The 16,142-nt window shown below is 49.0% G+C and overlaps 1 protein-coding gene across 6 annotated transcripts in view; it reads right to left on the minus strand.

Annotated features, from left to right (window-relative positions):
* The window catches only part of RNF157 (ring finger protein 157), a 69,554-nt gene extending 66,607 nt beyond the window's left edge, over positions 1 to 2,947 (minus strand). For 3 of the 6 annotated variants that reach the window (XR_006723274.2, XR_012499649.1, XM_074343739.1), the window contains exon 1: positions 2,598 to 2,941. Coding sequence is in view for 4 of the 6 variants with exons in the window: in XM_074343739.1 (XP_074199840.1) it covers positions 2,598 to 2,685 (88 nt within the window). In the remaining 2 variants the exon portion in view is untranslated. Of the gene's footprint in view, positions 1 to 2,597 lie in introns of all 6 variants that reach the window. The other 3 variants (XM_074343740.1, XM_010950739.3, XM_074343741.1) reach the window with 3 other exon arrangements.
* Positions 2,948 to 16,142: the final 13,195 nt, after the last annotated feature.

A 16,142-nucleotide genomic window follows, 5' to 3' on the forward strand; every position in this document is an offset into this window, starting at 1 on the left:
TTCAAACCATGTGATTATATTACTTATTCAAAACGTAAATAATTCTAAATAATTTGGGGCTATTTTATTTTCACCTACCTTTATTTAAAAAAAAAAAAAGGAAAAGCTACAAACTCATGTTCCAGCATGAAATCAGCTGTTCTCAATACTTTTGAAATTTTTCCAGTTCAACATGCATACAAAACTAGGGGGTTCCTTGAAAAAATATACACACACACACACACACACACTAGCAATTTCTGTTCGGCACTGTGACCATCATTAAAGGGAGACGTGACCGTGCTGCTCGCTGAAACAACTATTCCAAGGCATTAGAGTTACAGAGACTTTCCAGTGAGCCCGAGGGCGGTCTCAGCTGAGCCAGGTCAGTCACCTGCTATTTGCTTTGTTCTGCTATCAGTACTCAATGAAGGAGTCCTCAAAATCAACCCAGTCTGATTCTGCAACAGGGAGACAGGCCCCTGAGTTTTATTTCAGTTCTGATGCAGAACAGCCTCATTCCACAAATCATCCAGGACAAGTTCAAAATCCAGTTCCTTGAGAAAGGCAGAGAGGCTGATGGTTTAGGAAGAAGAGCGCTCACCTGCTGGGTAACCCTGGCCAAATGAGTGGGTCTGGGGCCAAATTCTCTGGAAGGATCTTTTGGGTCTAAAATACTATAGTTGAGTGAAAAGCCAGGTGAATTTCAAGATTAGATGAAGGATAAGAGGTGTCTCTAGGTGGGGATGCCTAGCATGCACAAGGTCCTGGGTTCAATCCCCGGTACCACAAATAATACACCTAATTACCCCCCCCAAAAAAACCCACAACAATAACGAAAAGGAGGTGCCTCTAGACTAGAGCATACATGCAAGGACACAAAGTTTCAAGGACACAAAGGTTTGCTGACAGGGACATGAAAGTTCTGATTCCTATTTTCTGTGTTTTACCTTCAATACACATAATTTGGTCCACTTGCTGCAAAGATTTCTCTGATACAAAAGCTCTGATTAAAAATAAGTTACCATTATCTAAACAAACAAACAAAAATAAGTTACCATTAGGTAAAACTTTCAAAGGATTGGTGGAGTGGAGAGGATGATTTAAGACTGTAGGTATTGAGCATGTTGCTTAAGAAAAGTTTTGGTCCATTACCCTTTAATTATCATCATTCCAAGAGTCATACTTGTATTAACATCCTTTGGGGAATTGCCTTCCAGTGAAGGCTAATTCTCATATTGAAAGGAGGGGTGAATTCTCTTCTGGAGCAGCAAACTCTTCTGAAAACTCCAAGGTCAGCAAAACATGCTCCAAATCCTGATCAATAAAAGCTAAGTGATTTCAGAAAAGAAAAATCCACAGACACTTATGCATATTTTTGTCTACTAAAAAGCAAAACACATGCTTCCTTGTGCACTGGTTTCGTAGAGTCATAATTAGCTAGAGCTTTATTAAAACACTAATGACCCATGCCTTTATCTTAGACTGTTCTAAAGCAGCTCTGAAGCATATTCGTCTCTGCAAGGATTCATTCTTTGGCACAAAAAGCAGTGAGCAATACAAGTCTGGCAGAGACTCTGCAGGGTGCAGGTTCATTGTCTGGTCCCTGCTTTCACCTGGCACAAACTGGACAGACTGCTGAGAAGCCAGCTCATCTTATTAGGATGTCTTTATTCTACTGCTGCAATTCTGACACCTCTCCAAGATCACCAACATCCTCATCAGGTCCTAAGTCAAAGAGAAGATAGCAGCCATGGGTCCCCAAAAGTCTTAGGGAAAGCAATGAAAAATAAAGAGCAAAGAGTCAAGTCATGCACCAGCCGTTCAGAACTGGCAGGTCCTCAATCCACTTGTGAGCTTCTCTTGTGCTATCAAAATCCCCCCCCCCTTCCAACATTTATGCTACAAACCAGAGGCTGGAGACATTTGTCTTGTTAATGATTTTGGAAACATAGTACTTCTATACATTTTACATACCTGTGCCCTGAGCTCAGAGCTATCCTCATTCCAAAAAAACAGGCTTGCCACTACTTTGACAAAGCGACAAGCCCAGTGACTCTGATACTTAGATTCCCCAACGTTTCTGTTGAACATTTTTTTTTTCTTCTGACAGCCTCTTGCAAAGCACCAGCACCGCAAAGGCATTTTCCACTACCATCCTCCAGCGGGCAATGGAAGCTATCCCCCGAGAAACCTAATTCAAACCTGTGCCTGTCCCTCCCTCTCCGGAGGCCTGGAAGTGTCGACCAGGGCACCTAGCACAGGTGCCCGTTTCAGATGCCAAGACCATCTTAACCCTCAGCTCCCGTTCCCACAGGAGGGAAGGGATGGACGCAGCGCTGCGGCCGGCGGGCACTCCGCCCCTCGGGAGCTGCAGTCCCCAGAGTGCACGTCTCTGTTACAGGACGGATGTGTGCAGGCCGCTCCCGTCCCCCGGCGGGAAGGCTGCCCACCTCGAAGACCCCGCCAAAGGCCCTAAAGCACCCCTCCAGGCCTCCTCCAAGACCTCCCACCCTCCAAGATCACTTTGCAGGGACTTCGGTGGTTCGGTCTCCGGGACCCCCGGAGTCCCCGCCCGAGAGCATCCCGACCTCCTCCCAGCCCCGGGTCGTGCTCACCGGACTTGGGCGGGTAGCGGTACACGGAATTGGACGGGATGTCCACCTCCTCCACGCCCGCGTGCTGCCGGCTGGTCAGGGCCCCCATGGTCGCTGCGCCCGCGCCGTCCTCGGCGCCTCACCGCGGCCGCTCGCCCCGCGCCCGGTGCGGGGGTCGACTGCCCACCGCGGCCGGCTCCGTCTCGGCGCTGTGGCTCTGGCGGCGGGGAGCCCCCGGCGCGCCGCGCACCATCCTTCGCTGGGCCCCGCGGCGGCGCCTGTGCCGAGGGGGCTGCGGGCTGGGCCGGGGGCGCCGCCGCCGCCTCAGGCCTTGTGATGTCAGCGGCGGCTCGCGCGCGGGGACCGCGGCGGCCACGGCCAATGGCGGGGCGGGGCGGGAGCGACCGCGCCGGGCCAGCCAATGGGCGGCGGGACGCGGCGGAGCGGCCGCCGGGCGCACGGGGCTGGCCAGGGGCTCGCGTCCCCCCTCGGGATGGAGGGGCCGAGGGCGAGTCGCCCGGCAGAGCTTGCTGACCCGGCTCAGGTGACCACTCGGGAGCCGCCTCCTCGCGGCGCGCCGGGCCCCGGGGGCCGGCAGTTCACTCCTCATTGTCCCCAACATCCAAAAGGCGCACGCGGCTTCCCCGCCTGGGGGAAGCCTTCTCCAGCCCCATCCTCAGCATCTGCCAAAGCCAATGGTCAGAAGCCTAGCTGAGCGGCGCCCTCAGCCCTCCAGCCAGGGCAGTTCGAGTGGGCTCCCCAGAGGGGCTCCCAGGGGTCGGGGAGATTGGGCAGTGCTGCTGACCCGCAAGGACGATGTCGTCATCCCTCTCGCGTAGCTCCTTTCAAAGCTGAACTCCATCCATGCTCTCTGTTTATGGGTCCCTTGGGCAGCTCATGTAGCCCTGAAGTTAGGAGATCATCAACCTAGGATAAGGTCAAGACGTTCAGCCTCTGATTTCACCTTTTGGAAACTTTGGCAAGGCCTGCAAGTGAAGAGAGTGAACGCAGGGGAATGCAACTGGGGCCCTGCGGAGCGGGTAGGGGGTGCGGGCTCTTTTGATGAAAACACACACACACAGTGGGAAGCTTGGACAGGCAGAAGACATCACTCCAGAGCTTAATTACAGACATTTGTGTTTTAAACCGTTTATTTTATTTGTGGGTCTGGTGTTTTTTTCTGACAGGGTGGACTGATCAGCAGAAACTTCAACTGCTAGAACATGATTTCAACAACTTCTCGACAACGTTCAGAGTACAGTTTGGGGGTGTCGCGTTCCCTTGATTAGGTTTGTAAAGCCATTTAATAGAGTCTAACTCTTTCCTGATTCTCTTTGTATTTTTCATCGCCCTCTTTTCAGCCTCAGATGTGGTGCTAAAGATACCTACCCCCAATTGCCTTGGTTTTTATCAAGGTCCCCAGGACAGCAGGAACACATCTCTGTCATTTTTGTCAACTGATGCTGAGGAGAGCCTGAGTGGCAGGGCAAGTTCCTGGCGCAGACAGGCGAATGAGCAGCTTCTCCCAAACAGCAGGGCTCCCTGGTGGAATCCAGAGCCCTCCCTCCAGCCCCTGGCCCTGACCGCTAGAAGCCTTTTGGACGTGCCTTTGGGAGGGAACTTGTGACCTCCTTGACACTTCTTTCACTACACACAGGCCCCACCTTGTAATTACTGGGTAAAGGTGAAATACAAGGCATGAAGAATCTAGAACCTCCTCAAAACAGAAGGCCTTCAGCACATCGCAGAGTAGCATGCCTTATAATCTCGGCCTCTGTTCGGAAGTCTTTGTCTTTCCTGCCCTCAGCATTTCGTAAAGGGGGCGCTGTCCCCTTTACGGGTTTACCCACGTCTGTCTCAGACAGCCCCAGGTGGGACGTGGCTCTGTCCCATTGCTTGCAAGGATCCGTTCTTGTCCCACCTCAGCCTGCTCTGAGCTTGGGAAATGGGCTTACTCATTCCCCATCTGGGATCACACTCCTCAAGCTGATAACTTGGTTCCTCTTCCCACGAGTGGATCATGAATCTAGTGCTCAGACCAGTAAAACACAAGACCCAGCACAATAACATTAGTGGGGGTTTACTGAACACCCTTCACGTGCCAGGCCCTATTTTAAACACTTTTACACATATTAAAGGATTCATCCCGGGTTGGGGGGTACAGCTCAAGTGTAGCGTGCATGCTTGGCATGTACTAGGTCCTGGGTTCAATCCTCAGTACCTCAATTAAAATAGATAAACAAACAAACAAATAAACAAACCTACTTACCTCCCCCCTCAAAATAAAAAACCAAAAACAAGAAAAAAACAAAAGCATTGATCCCTCACAGCCATCCTATGGAGTACATGCTATTAACACCCCCATTTTACAGTTGAAGAAACTGAGGCAGAGAAAGAGCACTGGACTTTGAGTTGGACAAATCAAGACCCTCACCAGTCGTGTAACTTTGGGCTAAGCCCTTAGGATCAAGCTTCAGTATCCCTGTCTGTAAAATAGCCCAGTCCTCACTGGCAGTGATTCGTGAATTGAGACTCAGTTTTTGAAAAAAGAAGAGAGAACAGTAACAAGCTGCCTGGGGTCAGGAGGCAGGAGAGAAAGGGATGGAGGTAGTTCAGAGAAAATTCTAGATCAAAGAGACTTTCTGTGAATTGAGTTAGAGTCCTACTGTCTACAATGTAATCACACAGCGTTACAGTTTTGGAAGAGAGAACTTCAGCCAGTGCTCAGGGAGAAGACGAGATAAGCAAACCTTTGGATCAGCCGCCTCTGGGGGGAAACCAGTCCTGCATTCCTCTCAGGTCCTTCCTTGGCGCCTCTGGACTCCCTTGCCAGAGATCTGGGCCATGGAGAGGCCCGGAGGGAGAAGATGGCACAGACAAGAGGAAAAATTCAGAAATGAGTGCCGTCTAGAGAGCCATAAAAATACTTTTAACTTGAAGAAATGGTCTGGGGAGGGGTGGCACAGTGTGCATAGGGAAATGACATGCAAATACCTTGCATCCTTTGTGTAAATCGCCTCAAGGCATCCTATCCATTTCCACGTTGTGGATGCAGCCCTTTGGGAGAATCCCAGCAGAGAACCCAGCATTTAAAAGTCCTAGGGGTTTCCTCTAAGCCTCCAAGGGAGGCAGGGAGGTAAAAGCCATGTATTTCATCGGGTCCTAGCCCTTCTTCTCAACCTTGGGTCGAAGCGAGAAAGGAGAAGCGTGGGGGGAGGGGGAGCATAGGGAAGAGGAATTTCTAGGTCAGCTAGTTCCTTTGAGCTTTTAATTTTGTTCATTTTGGCTGTCCCGGTTTCAGCTCAGATGTGCATTTTCCACCTTTGTAACACATCCACTCGTTTCAACGATATGCAGTTTCCTGTATCAGGAAGGAGGGAGAGCTTGCAGGCGAAGAGCTGGCAGACACTGCCCTGTATGTAGCACAGTTTTCCCAAGGCAGCAGGGTGAAGGGTGTCTCGGGGACCTGAAGGGGCAAAGGCAGGCCCCTTCTTGGCTGTTTGCTTGGCCCTTCTGCCTGGGCTAGAGGGGCGGGAAGGTTAGAGCCCCGGCTGTTCTGATTCAGTGCAGACTCTCTCCAAAAGGTCCAATCATCACACAAAGCCCTTGATCTCCCTTTCAGTCCTTGATCAGTGGCTTCAGTGGATTAAAGCTAAAACCACCAGCAGAGAATTTCACATCCTGCTCCAGATCAGGGTGCTGGGGCCTGATGCTGACAGAGGGGCCTGATCTTAAATGTTTTGGGACCCAGCAAACGGCTCCTCTGGCAACCTCAGGCTCTCTGTTTAGGAAAATAACCTTGCCCACTAGGAAATCAGCAATCAGCCTTTCATATTTCGCTTCTTGCCAAGTGTGAATTCCTCATTGTTAATTTCCTGCTCAGCTGTGTGCGGCTAACAAAGGGAAACTGTTCAAACGCTGCAGACTTCAGTTGGGTTTGTAGCTTCTTAATCTACTTTTCAAGTTCAGACCAAAAGGAAAGACAATGTTTACACTGCCCAGCATGGCCGGGCTTGGATGGGGAGATTGAGGTGCCTGGGGTGTACCCTTTAAGTGGGTGATTACTCTCAGGCCTCACTGCCTCACCCTAGCTCCAGCCCTGCTGCCCAGGCATCTGGTATTTGAAGAAAGGAGGGACCTGGGACATTAATCCCAGTCAAGGACTGGTTTAAAGAAAATAGAAGAGTTCATTTGATTTTGCTTTACTTTAGTTTAGTTTGGTCCCAGATCGTTTCTCTCAAATACCAGCGCCTGTAAGCTTGTTTCTGTACATTGGCTTCTGCCTTCAGTTGCCTACTCTTCTTTTGGTTTGAGCTCAGTCCCATCTGGGGCTGCACATGCTGTGTGATCAAGTCAGTGTGAAAGAAGGTGCCACTAACATTTCAGCCCAGTGTAGATCAGCTGCCCCCTGTGCTCTTCTCAGGGAAATACTCCAGGCAGGCAAAAAGCCCAGCGTCTGTCTCCTGCTACCCAGAGAAACCAGAATGTGGAAGAGGCAGCGTGGTGACAGCTTCCACACCTCTCTGCTCAACTGCGGATACTTAGAAAATCAGAGGAAGAACATGAGAACAAATTCTCTTCCTTCTCCAGGATTTCTTAACACGAGTCCTGGCTGGAGCATCAGATCTGGAAGAAGCCTAAACGCTGTCTAGTCCAGGGCCCCACACCTGACGGATGAGGCAGCTGCAGCCTGGAGAGGGGAAGGGACTTGCCCAAGGCCAGGCCAGTGGCAGCCCGGCTCAGAACTCAGGAATCCCAGGCTCGGTGCATGGGCCTCGCCATGCTGTGGGAAACCGGTACTGCTGGTTTGGTTTCTTTCTTTCTTTTTCTTTCTTTCTTTTTTTTTGCGGGACATGCTGTTTTCTAGAGCCAGTATAAAGGGCAAATCAACTCAAGGAACGAGCTCAGAAATCCAACACAAACACACGTGTGTTCGCCTGTTGTGATAATAGCACCACGATCCGCGACAAACCGCCCTCACGCAGAAGTTGTCTAATTACTGCACTCAACTTGAGATAAGGAAGCCAGAGAGCTGCTCTCAGCTGGTGTCTCCCTTCGCCCTCCCTCTGCTCCTCTGAAGCCAGCGCTGAGGTCGGATAGGTCACTTCACTCCTCCCAGGCAGGGGAACCAAAGGGCAGATGAGAAAAGAGGAGTGAGCGAGAGCTGCCACCGAGGGTTAGATAGGATTCTCAGCAAGTGGGTTAAAAGTGTCAGAGACACAGTAATAGTGCGTCCCTTCTCAAGTCTGAGCTCCAGCCAATTCAGTGACTCCGTTTACAAAGACACATTTATTCCTGAGCTAATTCCGTGTTCATTTCAGCGACAACTACTATCCTCATCAGAGCACTTCAAAGGCTGTGTGTTAAGCCTGACACTGTAACAAGCAGAGATACTGCTTACTATTGCGGTCCTCAGGGAAACTGTTGGGAGCCTCAGGTCTTTTTTCTACACTACGAAGTGTATATTTATTATATTGTTTCATCGCATACTGTTATCTTTTATATTCCTAGATGCAATCTGTGTATGAAAAGGGGTCTGACCGTTTCACTAGCTTCCTCTCTGGTTTTCCTGCCTCTTGTTGCTCTCTCCCCTCATCCGTCCTGAAAATCACTCTCAGGTTCACTTTCCTGATATGCAGCCATCATTCTGTTACTCTCTTGCCCATATACCTTTAGTGGCCCCCTATTACCTTGCACAAGGCAGATGTTTTATCCCTGAGCCCTCTCCTCTCTCTGCTTCCCAATAAACTCCTGCTTGTAGCCTGAAAAGAGCTGTCTTTCCTGCTTATGTGTTTGCTCATGAAAAACCTTTCTGATTATGCCACCCGCTGTGCCAAGGTCAATCCCATTCAGCTGAAATCTGACCTTTGCCATGAAGCTGCCTCTGAGAATCATGGCCCATATTTGTCCCTTCTTTCTCAGGAGTCTTACTGCATGAATAATTTTCTGTGTAACTCAGTTGAAACTCACAGGCAGGATATCCCCAGCTCTCAAAGGCAAAAAGCATATCAGGCACTGGAATCAAACAGAATAATGTTCAAAACCCAGCTCTTAAAACAGATAAACAACAAGGACCTACTGGGAAGCACAGGGAAGCATATTCAATTTCTTGCAATGAGCCGTAATGGAAAAGAAACAGAAATTTTAAAAAAAAATATATATGAATTGCTTTGCTGTACACCTGAAAATAACACTGTAAATCATCTACACTTCAATAAAAAAATAAGAATAAAAAACCACCAGCTCTTCTCTATTATGTCTGTATATCTTGGGAAGGTTCCTCAACCTTGCTGAGCCTTAGTTTCCTCCTCTATAAATGAACATGAGAACAGCAACATCCAGTTAGCCAAGCTATGTGAAGCCCTAGCACAGTTCCTGGCACATAGCTTAGTGAGTACTTTGTTTAAACTAAAAATAACTGTTATAAAGCAGCTGGATTCTAAAAGACAAGTTTTTAAAGCCGGAGTTCCAGGCCTCTGAGCCAGAATGTTCACTTGAGACCCTGCCTTCATCAGGTAATGATGAAACTGAAGTTAGTGCCCCACTGGCTGCAGGCAGAGCCCAGGGGTTTGGCTCCCCTGAGACATCATCTTCCCACACCCACTGGAACCCAGAATGCCGGGAACACATCTCCCCCATACACTTGTGTTGGATACTGAACGGCCAGAGGAAAAGCCAGCCTGTGCCTCTTTCTTCTCCCCACAATGCAGCAGCCCCAGTCATGGCGCTGGAAGCAAATGCCACCCTTCAGGGCCCTCGAGCCCTCGCCATCTGGGTCGGCCCTCTGTGCACTGGGGATGTGCGTCTATGAACCGCTCTTGTTAACTCTTCACTTAGGTGTCATGTTCTCATTAGAAAGCCCATTGGGTTGGGGCCTGCTGTCCAGAACTGATCATTCGGAATTTTGCCAGCCAGTTGTTAAACTGTTGGTAGCTTGAAAACGGCTATAATGGGACTAGTTAAACCACAGAAACCATCAAAGGCTGTGAATCAGGGCTTCCCCCATTCCCCAGAGCCAGTTTCCCAGCACACTTCTGGTCTTAAGGTTTCTTCAAATCCACCAGAAGGATTTGACAGTGCATTGTTTCCTACGTGTAGGGAATCATTAAATAAACAACCATTTAGGAGAGGGTGTAGCTCAACGGTAGACTGTGTGCTTCGCATGCCTGAGGTCCTGGGTTCAATTCCCAGTACCTCTGTTTAAAAAAGTAATAAAATAAATAAATAAATAAATAAACCTAATAGCCTCCCCGCCAAAAAAAAAGAAAAAAGAAAGAAAGGAAAACAACTATTTAAATACTTATAAAGAATATTGTTTTTGAGCAACAGCTTCGTCCAAGCACTTTTGAATGTCTGATCTCATTTCATCTTCAAAGCAACCCATAAGTATTGTTCCCATTTCTTAGATGAAGAAACTGAGGCTCACTCAACCAGGGGAGCAGGAACCTGCCTGAGTTTCACCTGAGCCTAAAGCCCCAGGTCTTACCCACAGATTGCCTGCCCTGGCAGCCTCCATGGGGGAAAACCTGTCCCTGGGCCAGGACTGCTCATCACCAAGCCAGCGGTGGCACCTAAGGAAAAGGGCAACACGTGGGGACCTCTCTCCTCCTCCCTTTCACCTCGCCTCTCTCATTTAATCTGCTTTCCTTATCCCACCCGCTTTCTTCACATCATCTCCTTATCTGAATTAGGACCATTTTCCTACAAGCCCCTTGACCACCACCACCCTTCTCCTCTTGTCTGTGGAAGTCCTTCTTGACCTTAAACTCCCCTATAGACACTTCAGTGAACCTTGTGCTTTGTAACTGCCTCCAAGTCTGGACAGACACCCTGTTTCCTTGCACAATCCCGTCTGATGACTGGGCTCTGCACAGTCTGGTCATTGGGGCAGCTCTGGTCTGGAAGCTCCCTGAGGGCAGGTCATGGGATTTTCTGTGACTGCTCTCAGGGTCCAGTGCATGATGGGCACAGATATCGCTGGTGACAAGGCGTGTTCTGGTGGTTTCCCAATTATGTTGTGTACAACCCAGTGCTCTCATTCTCAGTAGGCACTTCCTTCCTCTTTATGCGGAACACTGCCCTATGTTTATTAACAGCACCCTGCTTGCTCCAAAGAGTGATCTGTGTGCCGTGGACTCTTTGGGTCAGGAAATAGCACACATTCATCATTCACCCTGTGGTGCCCTGTATTCCCAAAGGAGGAAGGCACCTGTCACTGCCAAACTTGGAGAAAAAAAAAATAAAGACCAGGGGCTTTACTTTAAGCAAATGCTTCTCCTCCAGAACTTTGTTTCCCTCTTTTTTTCCCCGCCAGCATACCCTGGTTTCCTGTTTTCCTGAAAGTTTCCAAAACATCAAACACTATCTCATCGGAAACCCCAGACTTTTCCAACATTCCCCTGTTCTGCTGAGTCCTGGTCCATTTAAATTCCCTCTATGACTCTAGGATGTAGAGATAAGCAAGTGAAAACAGGTTCACCCTCACTGCCCAGCAGCCTGGTGCCTGTGGGGGTGCCGCATGGCGGTGGTTCGCTCAGTGCTGATGTTCACCAACCCGCTGTTCTCTACTTCGGGGTGTGTGGAGGATCAGCCTCTTCGGCCCCTGGAAATTAGAAGAGACCACGAGAGTCTCCTGGACAATGAACCGTGAGCAGAGCTGCATTTACTTGCCAGTACTCAACCCTCCAGCCCTCTCATTGCCTGCTGCCAGATAGGAAACCTTTTTGGCTTTGTGGTCCACGTGGCAACTACTCAGCTCTGCTGTAGCAGAAAAGCAGTCACACCTGATGCACAAACTAATAAGCACAGCTGTGTTCCAATAAAACTTTATTTACAAAAACCAGAGACAGACGCAGACTGCCAACTAGGAGCTATAAGACAGTGGAAGCTCCCACGGGCTGGATTGATCATTACATCACTGTCCAGAAGGCAGTTTTTTTTGGAGAGTCATCAAATGGCAGAGAACTTTTCTTGGGTGAGAATTAAGACGGTAGGGTTGTAGTTACATCAGCATCGCTTAGCCTAACCTGACTAATTTGAGGAGTCTCTGCACCAACTTGAGGACCTGTACTGTTTTTTGTGGATAAAGAAATGATGCTCACGCCCTTCCTCCCCCACTGCCCAGGGCAGGCCCACTCTGAGCCTTGCCTCTCCAGGCTCAGCACCTCCCCGACCCCGCTGTCTCCCAGCAGGAGCCCCATGGGCCTTGCTATGTACTTGTTTTCAAGGTGCCTTGGTTTGCACTGTTTTCTCTTCCCCAAATTCCCCTCCTTTTCCTTTCCATTGACCCAAATTCTTCCCAGCTCAGTTATCCCTCCTGCAGGAAGCCTTCCTGGACTGTATCCTTGTGACCTAGTTTGGATCAGAGGTCATGAAAAAGAGAAAAAGAGAGCCAGCCGTGGGGCAGAGTGAAGAGAGGGACTGGGCCCAGCAGAAGGGCGAGTCACTTATGCGATGGAATCAGCCTCTCACACTCACCATCTCCATTGTCTGGAGAGACACACACGGGATTAAATGACAAAGAAAAGCGAGGGAGGGATTAACGCAAATTTGAGGATTCTGAGTCTTTCAGGGGAGGAAAGGAGGATACATTGGAGGGGTCATGTGGGGGTTTTCAAAGGCACTAGTCTTGGACTTCAGTTCTGTGTTGGGTACAGGGGTGATTGTTCATTATTCTTCAACCTGTGCAAAGGTTACAGACAAACTCGGTGTATAATAGAGTTCTCAGGGGGGAAAAAGGCGTGTCAGGTCAGAAGGCTGGTTCCAGCCCGAAGTCAGTGGCTACCACAGCAACAGGCCTCCTGTGTTTTGGACACAAGGGCGGGGCTAGCCAGGCCCAGGCTGATCAATTCCTGTCCCATAGAGAGTGGCTGGAGCCTGAATCCAAGCAGACAATTGAGAACCCCTGAGGAGGACCCCCCCCACCCCAAGAATGCTGTCTCTCTGCCTTCCCTTTCTGTCCCCCTTGGCAAAAACCCACCTCTGCTCACCCTTTGGAAGGGTTGCCAGAGACTCACCTACCTGGCAGCTGGAGGTGGGGCCGCCTTATCACGGGGCCGGCAGGTACAGGGCCGGCAGAGTCCAGGCCACCAGTTCTGCTTTTGGGAAAAGCCATTAACTGTGCTGGGAGTGGTATGGCCTTTGTCCCTTGTAGACATGTGGTATTTGGTGAAAATGTAATCTGGTGTAAACCAGCATGAACTCATCACCTGAGGACTGGCTTTGACCTTCCCACTACTTCCAACAGGACAGACAAGATTTTGTGTCTTTTCAATACCCCTAAGAGAGAAGATAAGGTGGATTCCAGGGTGCGGACAGGGCTAGAAAGTAGACTGATGTTAAGAGCAGCAGCTCTGGGAGCAAACACATGTACCTGGGTGCAGATCTCAGCTCCATCCTGAGCTGGCTGAGTGACTTTGGGCAAGTCACTTAACCTCTCTGACTCTGCTTTTCTTCTTTGTTCATTGGAGATATGCACAGTCCCCACCTCACTGAGTGCTTGTATTAAATAAGTTCATCCAAATAAAGAATAGCACAGAGCTGGGTTCAGAGTACATTCTCAATCGACATAAATTGATCACAGAGGAAAACTGGGATTTACCTGGAGGAGAAGTACTCCCGCACTAAGCCTGCATCTTCTGGAAGGAAAAAGACTAGAGAAAAATGAATGCTTCCAAAGTGGCAAAATCTGCCTTACCCATCATACAGAAAAAGCATACATTTAAATGACAAGTAGTAGCAAAAAAAAAAAAAAAAAAGTGTTAAACAAACAAGAGCTAGCAATAACATTAGAAGTCCACGAAAGGAGAAGGGAGCTCCCCTGCCTCTCAGTCCCCGAGCTCCCACCTCCTGGGCCTGACCTGCAGGAGTGCCTGGGCCCAGACTAACCCAGCTACCCAGGGGGCCTCGGTGCTTCTTGTCTGCTTTTGGTCTCTTTATCCTGGCCCTGCGTCCTCTCCTGATCTCAACATCCTTCTACTTCTCCTGGCCATCTTGTCCCTTTGTCTTGGCATTTTGAAATTACAAGAAATAAGAATTTGAGGAAGGAGGGAGGGAGGAAGGGAGGGAGGAAGGAAGGAAGGAAGGGAGCAGGGAGTGGGGGCAGAAGGGTGGAAGGGAGAGAAGGAAGGGATGGGAGACAAGGAGAGAAAGGGGAAAGAAAATGGGCTTTTGGATCAACCAAACCTGTATCTAATCCCAGTGCTACCATAAATCAGGCAGGGGCTGTGTGACCTTTAGTAGTTTCCTCGCCCTCTCTGAACCTCAAGTCTATTAGGAGTTCCAAGTCAGAGAAGACGTGCAGAGGTGTACAAAGTTTTCATACCTGAGAGCCTTCAAGTTCCCTTTCTCAGCTTTGTTGGCTCTGTTTGGGTTAGGGGAGTAAGAGGCAGAAAGGAGGGAAAAGGGACTAGAGATGGAAGGCAATGCAGAGACAGAGGTTGGGAATGTCAGTTCTCCACCCCTCCCCTATGATTGCCCAAGACAGCTGGTACCCCCTTTTCCCCATCTGGACCTCACTCCTTTTCAAGGATTCCCCCTGGAAGTCCCAGCACCCTTGGTAACTCTTGCTTGTGAGCCCCACTGAGGGGACAACCACAGTATCAAGTAAGGTAGTATGGTGTAATGGTTAACCACCAGGTTCTTGAACGGCACGGGGCCAATGCCTCACTCCACCACTTATCACTGTGACCTTGGATAAGCTCCTCCCCTCCTCTGTGCCTTAACCGCCTTGCTCATGAACTGGAATTCTAGATCAATGTGAAGACTGAAATGAGTTAACAGACAGTAAGCTCAGGTGCCTGGCTCACAGGAAGGGCTTGGTAAATGGCAGCTGTTTGTTGCGGACCAGCTATTTATTGTTTTCTGTCTCTGCACCAGCTTAATAACTTGCATTCACAACGTCCCTGTTATCCGGGCCCCGAGGAAATACCAGCTAAGGCTGTTTCTCTTCTCGGTTGCTGTGTCATGGCTCGTTCTAGACCATTGAGGTAACGAGGATTTTGTTCCTTCCGAGGCAACTACTGTGTTTTATTTGTTATTAATGGGCTTGTCTTTATTGCTCTGTTTTACCTGCTGTATGTTGTCCTCTCAGATTAAAATAATAATACCTTCAGTTAATAATACCTTGCACTTGGAGAACTGCTTTCATCCCAACAGCTCAAAGCCCTCTACAAACATGACCTCATTCATTCTCCCTGCGCTCCCTGGAGGGAGCCACTCTGTTTCCCAGCCTGAGAAGGGGAAGCCCCACCCCCATTCATCTCCAAACAGATTCTCAGAAACCGAAGTATTGATTAAGCATTTCCACTTCTCATGGCCACACATCAGAGGCAGAGCTCTGCTGCTGTCTTTGCCCAGGTGACCTTAGGCCCACAGAAGATAAGCAGAGCGGGTCCCTCTGGCTTAGAGGACTTGTCTCCCGCGCCTCTCCCAGGGGCCCACGTCTGTGCCCTGCAAATGGTAAACAGGAAAGAAATCTTCGGAATAAACTACATTGATATCCAGGGAAAAAAAATAAGGTTGGCAATTGTGATGTTTTTCAGGACCTTGTCTTCCTTGAGAACTTCTTAGTAAAGATCTAAGAGCTCCTTGCAGCCTGGAATGCCTCTGCCCAGGTAGTGGCTACTACTCATGGCCCTGGTATGCTGGACACCTGTATGTACTTGTGAAAACTGGAGCCCCACAGTGACAGTACTTCCTTGTTCTGGGGCTGCTTGTGGCCCGGGCTCCTTGGCGATGGCAGCTGCAGGCTGCTCACTTTTGTTTTCACCTTGTAATTACTGGAAGGGAAGGGCTGCAAGCTGTACTTGACTCTCCAGCCGTAAGCCAGGCCTTAGCGCATGCGCACTTGGGGGCGGCTAAGTGCAATTACGGCAAGAGACACGAGTTCGGGCAGGCAAAAAGCTGACTCCCGTCAGTTCAAAACAAACAAACAAAAAGACGAACTAAATGGGACAAACTCAGTGTAGTGCCCGAGGCTGTTTTTGATCGGTACATAAACACTGGGTGTAACTTTTTCCTTATTTATAATTCTATTTTTTATATGGCTAAGTTTTCTTAGATGGAGAGTTAAATCCACTTTGGGCAACGTCAAAATAGAACCATGGCTTGCTTTCTTCGTTGTAGCCTGTTCTGCAGACTCTTGACTAATAATTATGTATACTCTGTGATTGGTATTTCAGATCAAAAACTTACTAAGGTTTTCAGAAGCAGAAATTCTAACAGTGAATTCCTAGCAAGATTTACCTTCCTAACCTCTGTGCCTTCTTCGGTCTGCTGAAATTCCTAGTTCTTTCCCCACCCCCACAATTCCCAAGCAGAAACCCTGAATGTTAAATCCTAATCCAGAAGGTGGAAGCTCAGCGCACATCAGCAAACTTTGCTTTTAAATGTCTAGAGTTGAGAGCCAGTACCTGTATAGAAACACTCTATTTTTAAAAGATGGTAGAAATTAAAGTTTCAGTTAGGTCAATCAATTTAAGGGGAAAAAAAATTCAGTTTGGGATATTAGTGTCCGAGAAAGTCTCATTTCTCCCTCCCGCGCCCCCCTTGCAATTCTATTTAGTG

The sequence above is a fragment of the Camelus bactrianus genome, chromosome 16 (genome assembly GCF_048773025.1).
Source record: "Camelus bactrianus isolate YW-2024 breed Bactrian camel chromosome 16, ASM4877302v1, whole genome shotgun sequence".
NCBI classification, from domain to species: Eukaryota; Metazoa; Chordata; class Mammalia; order Artiodactyla; family Camelidae; genus Camelus; species Camelus bactrianus.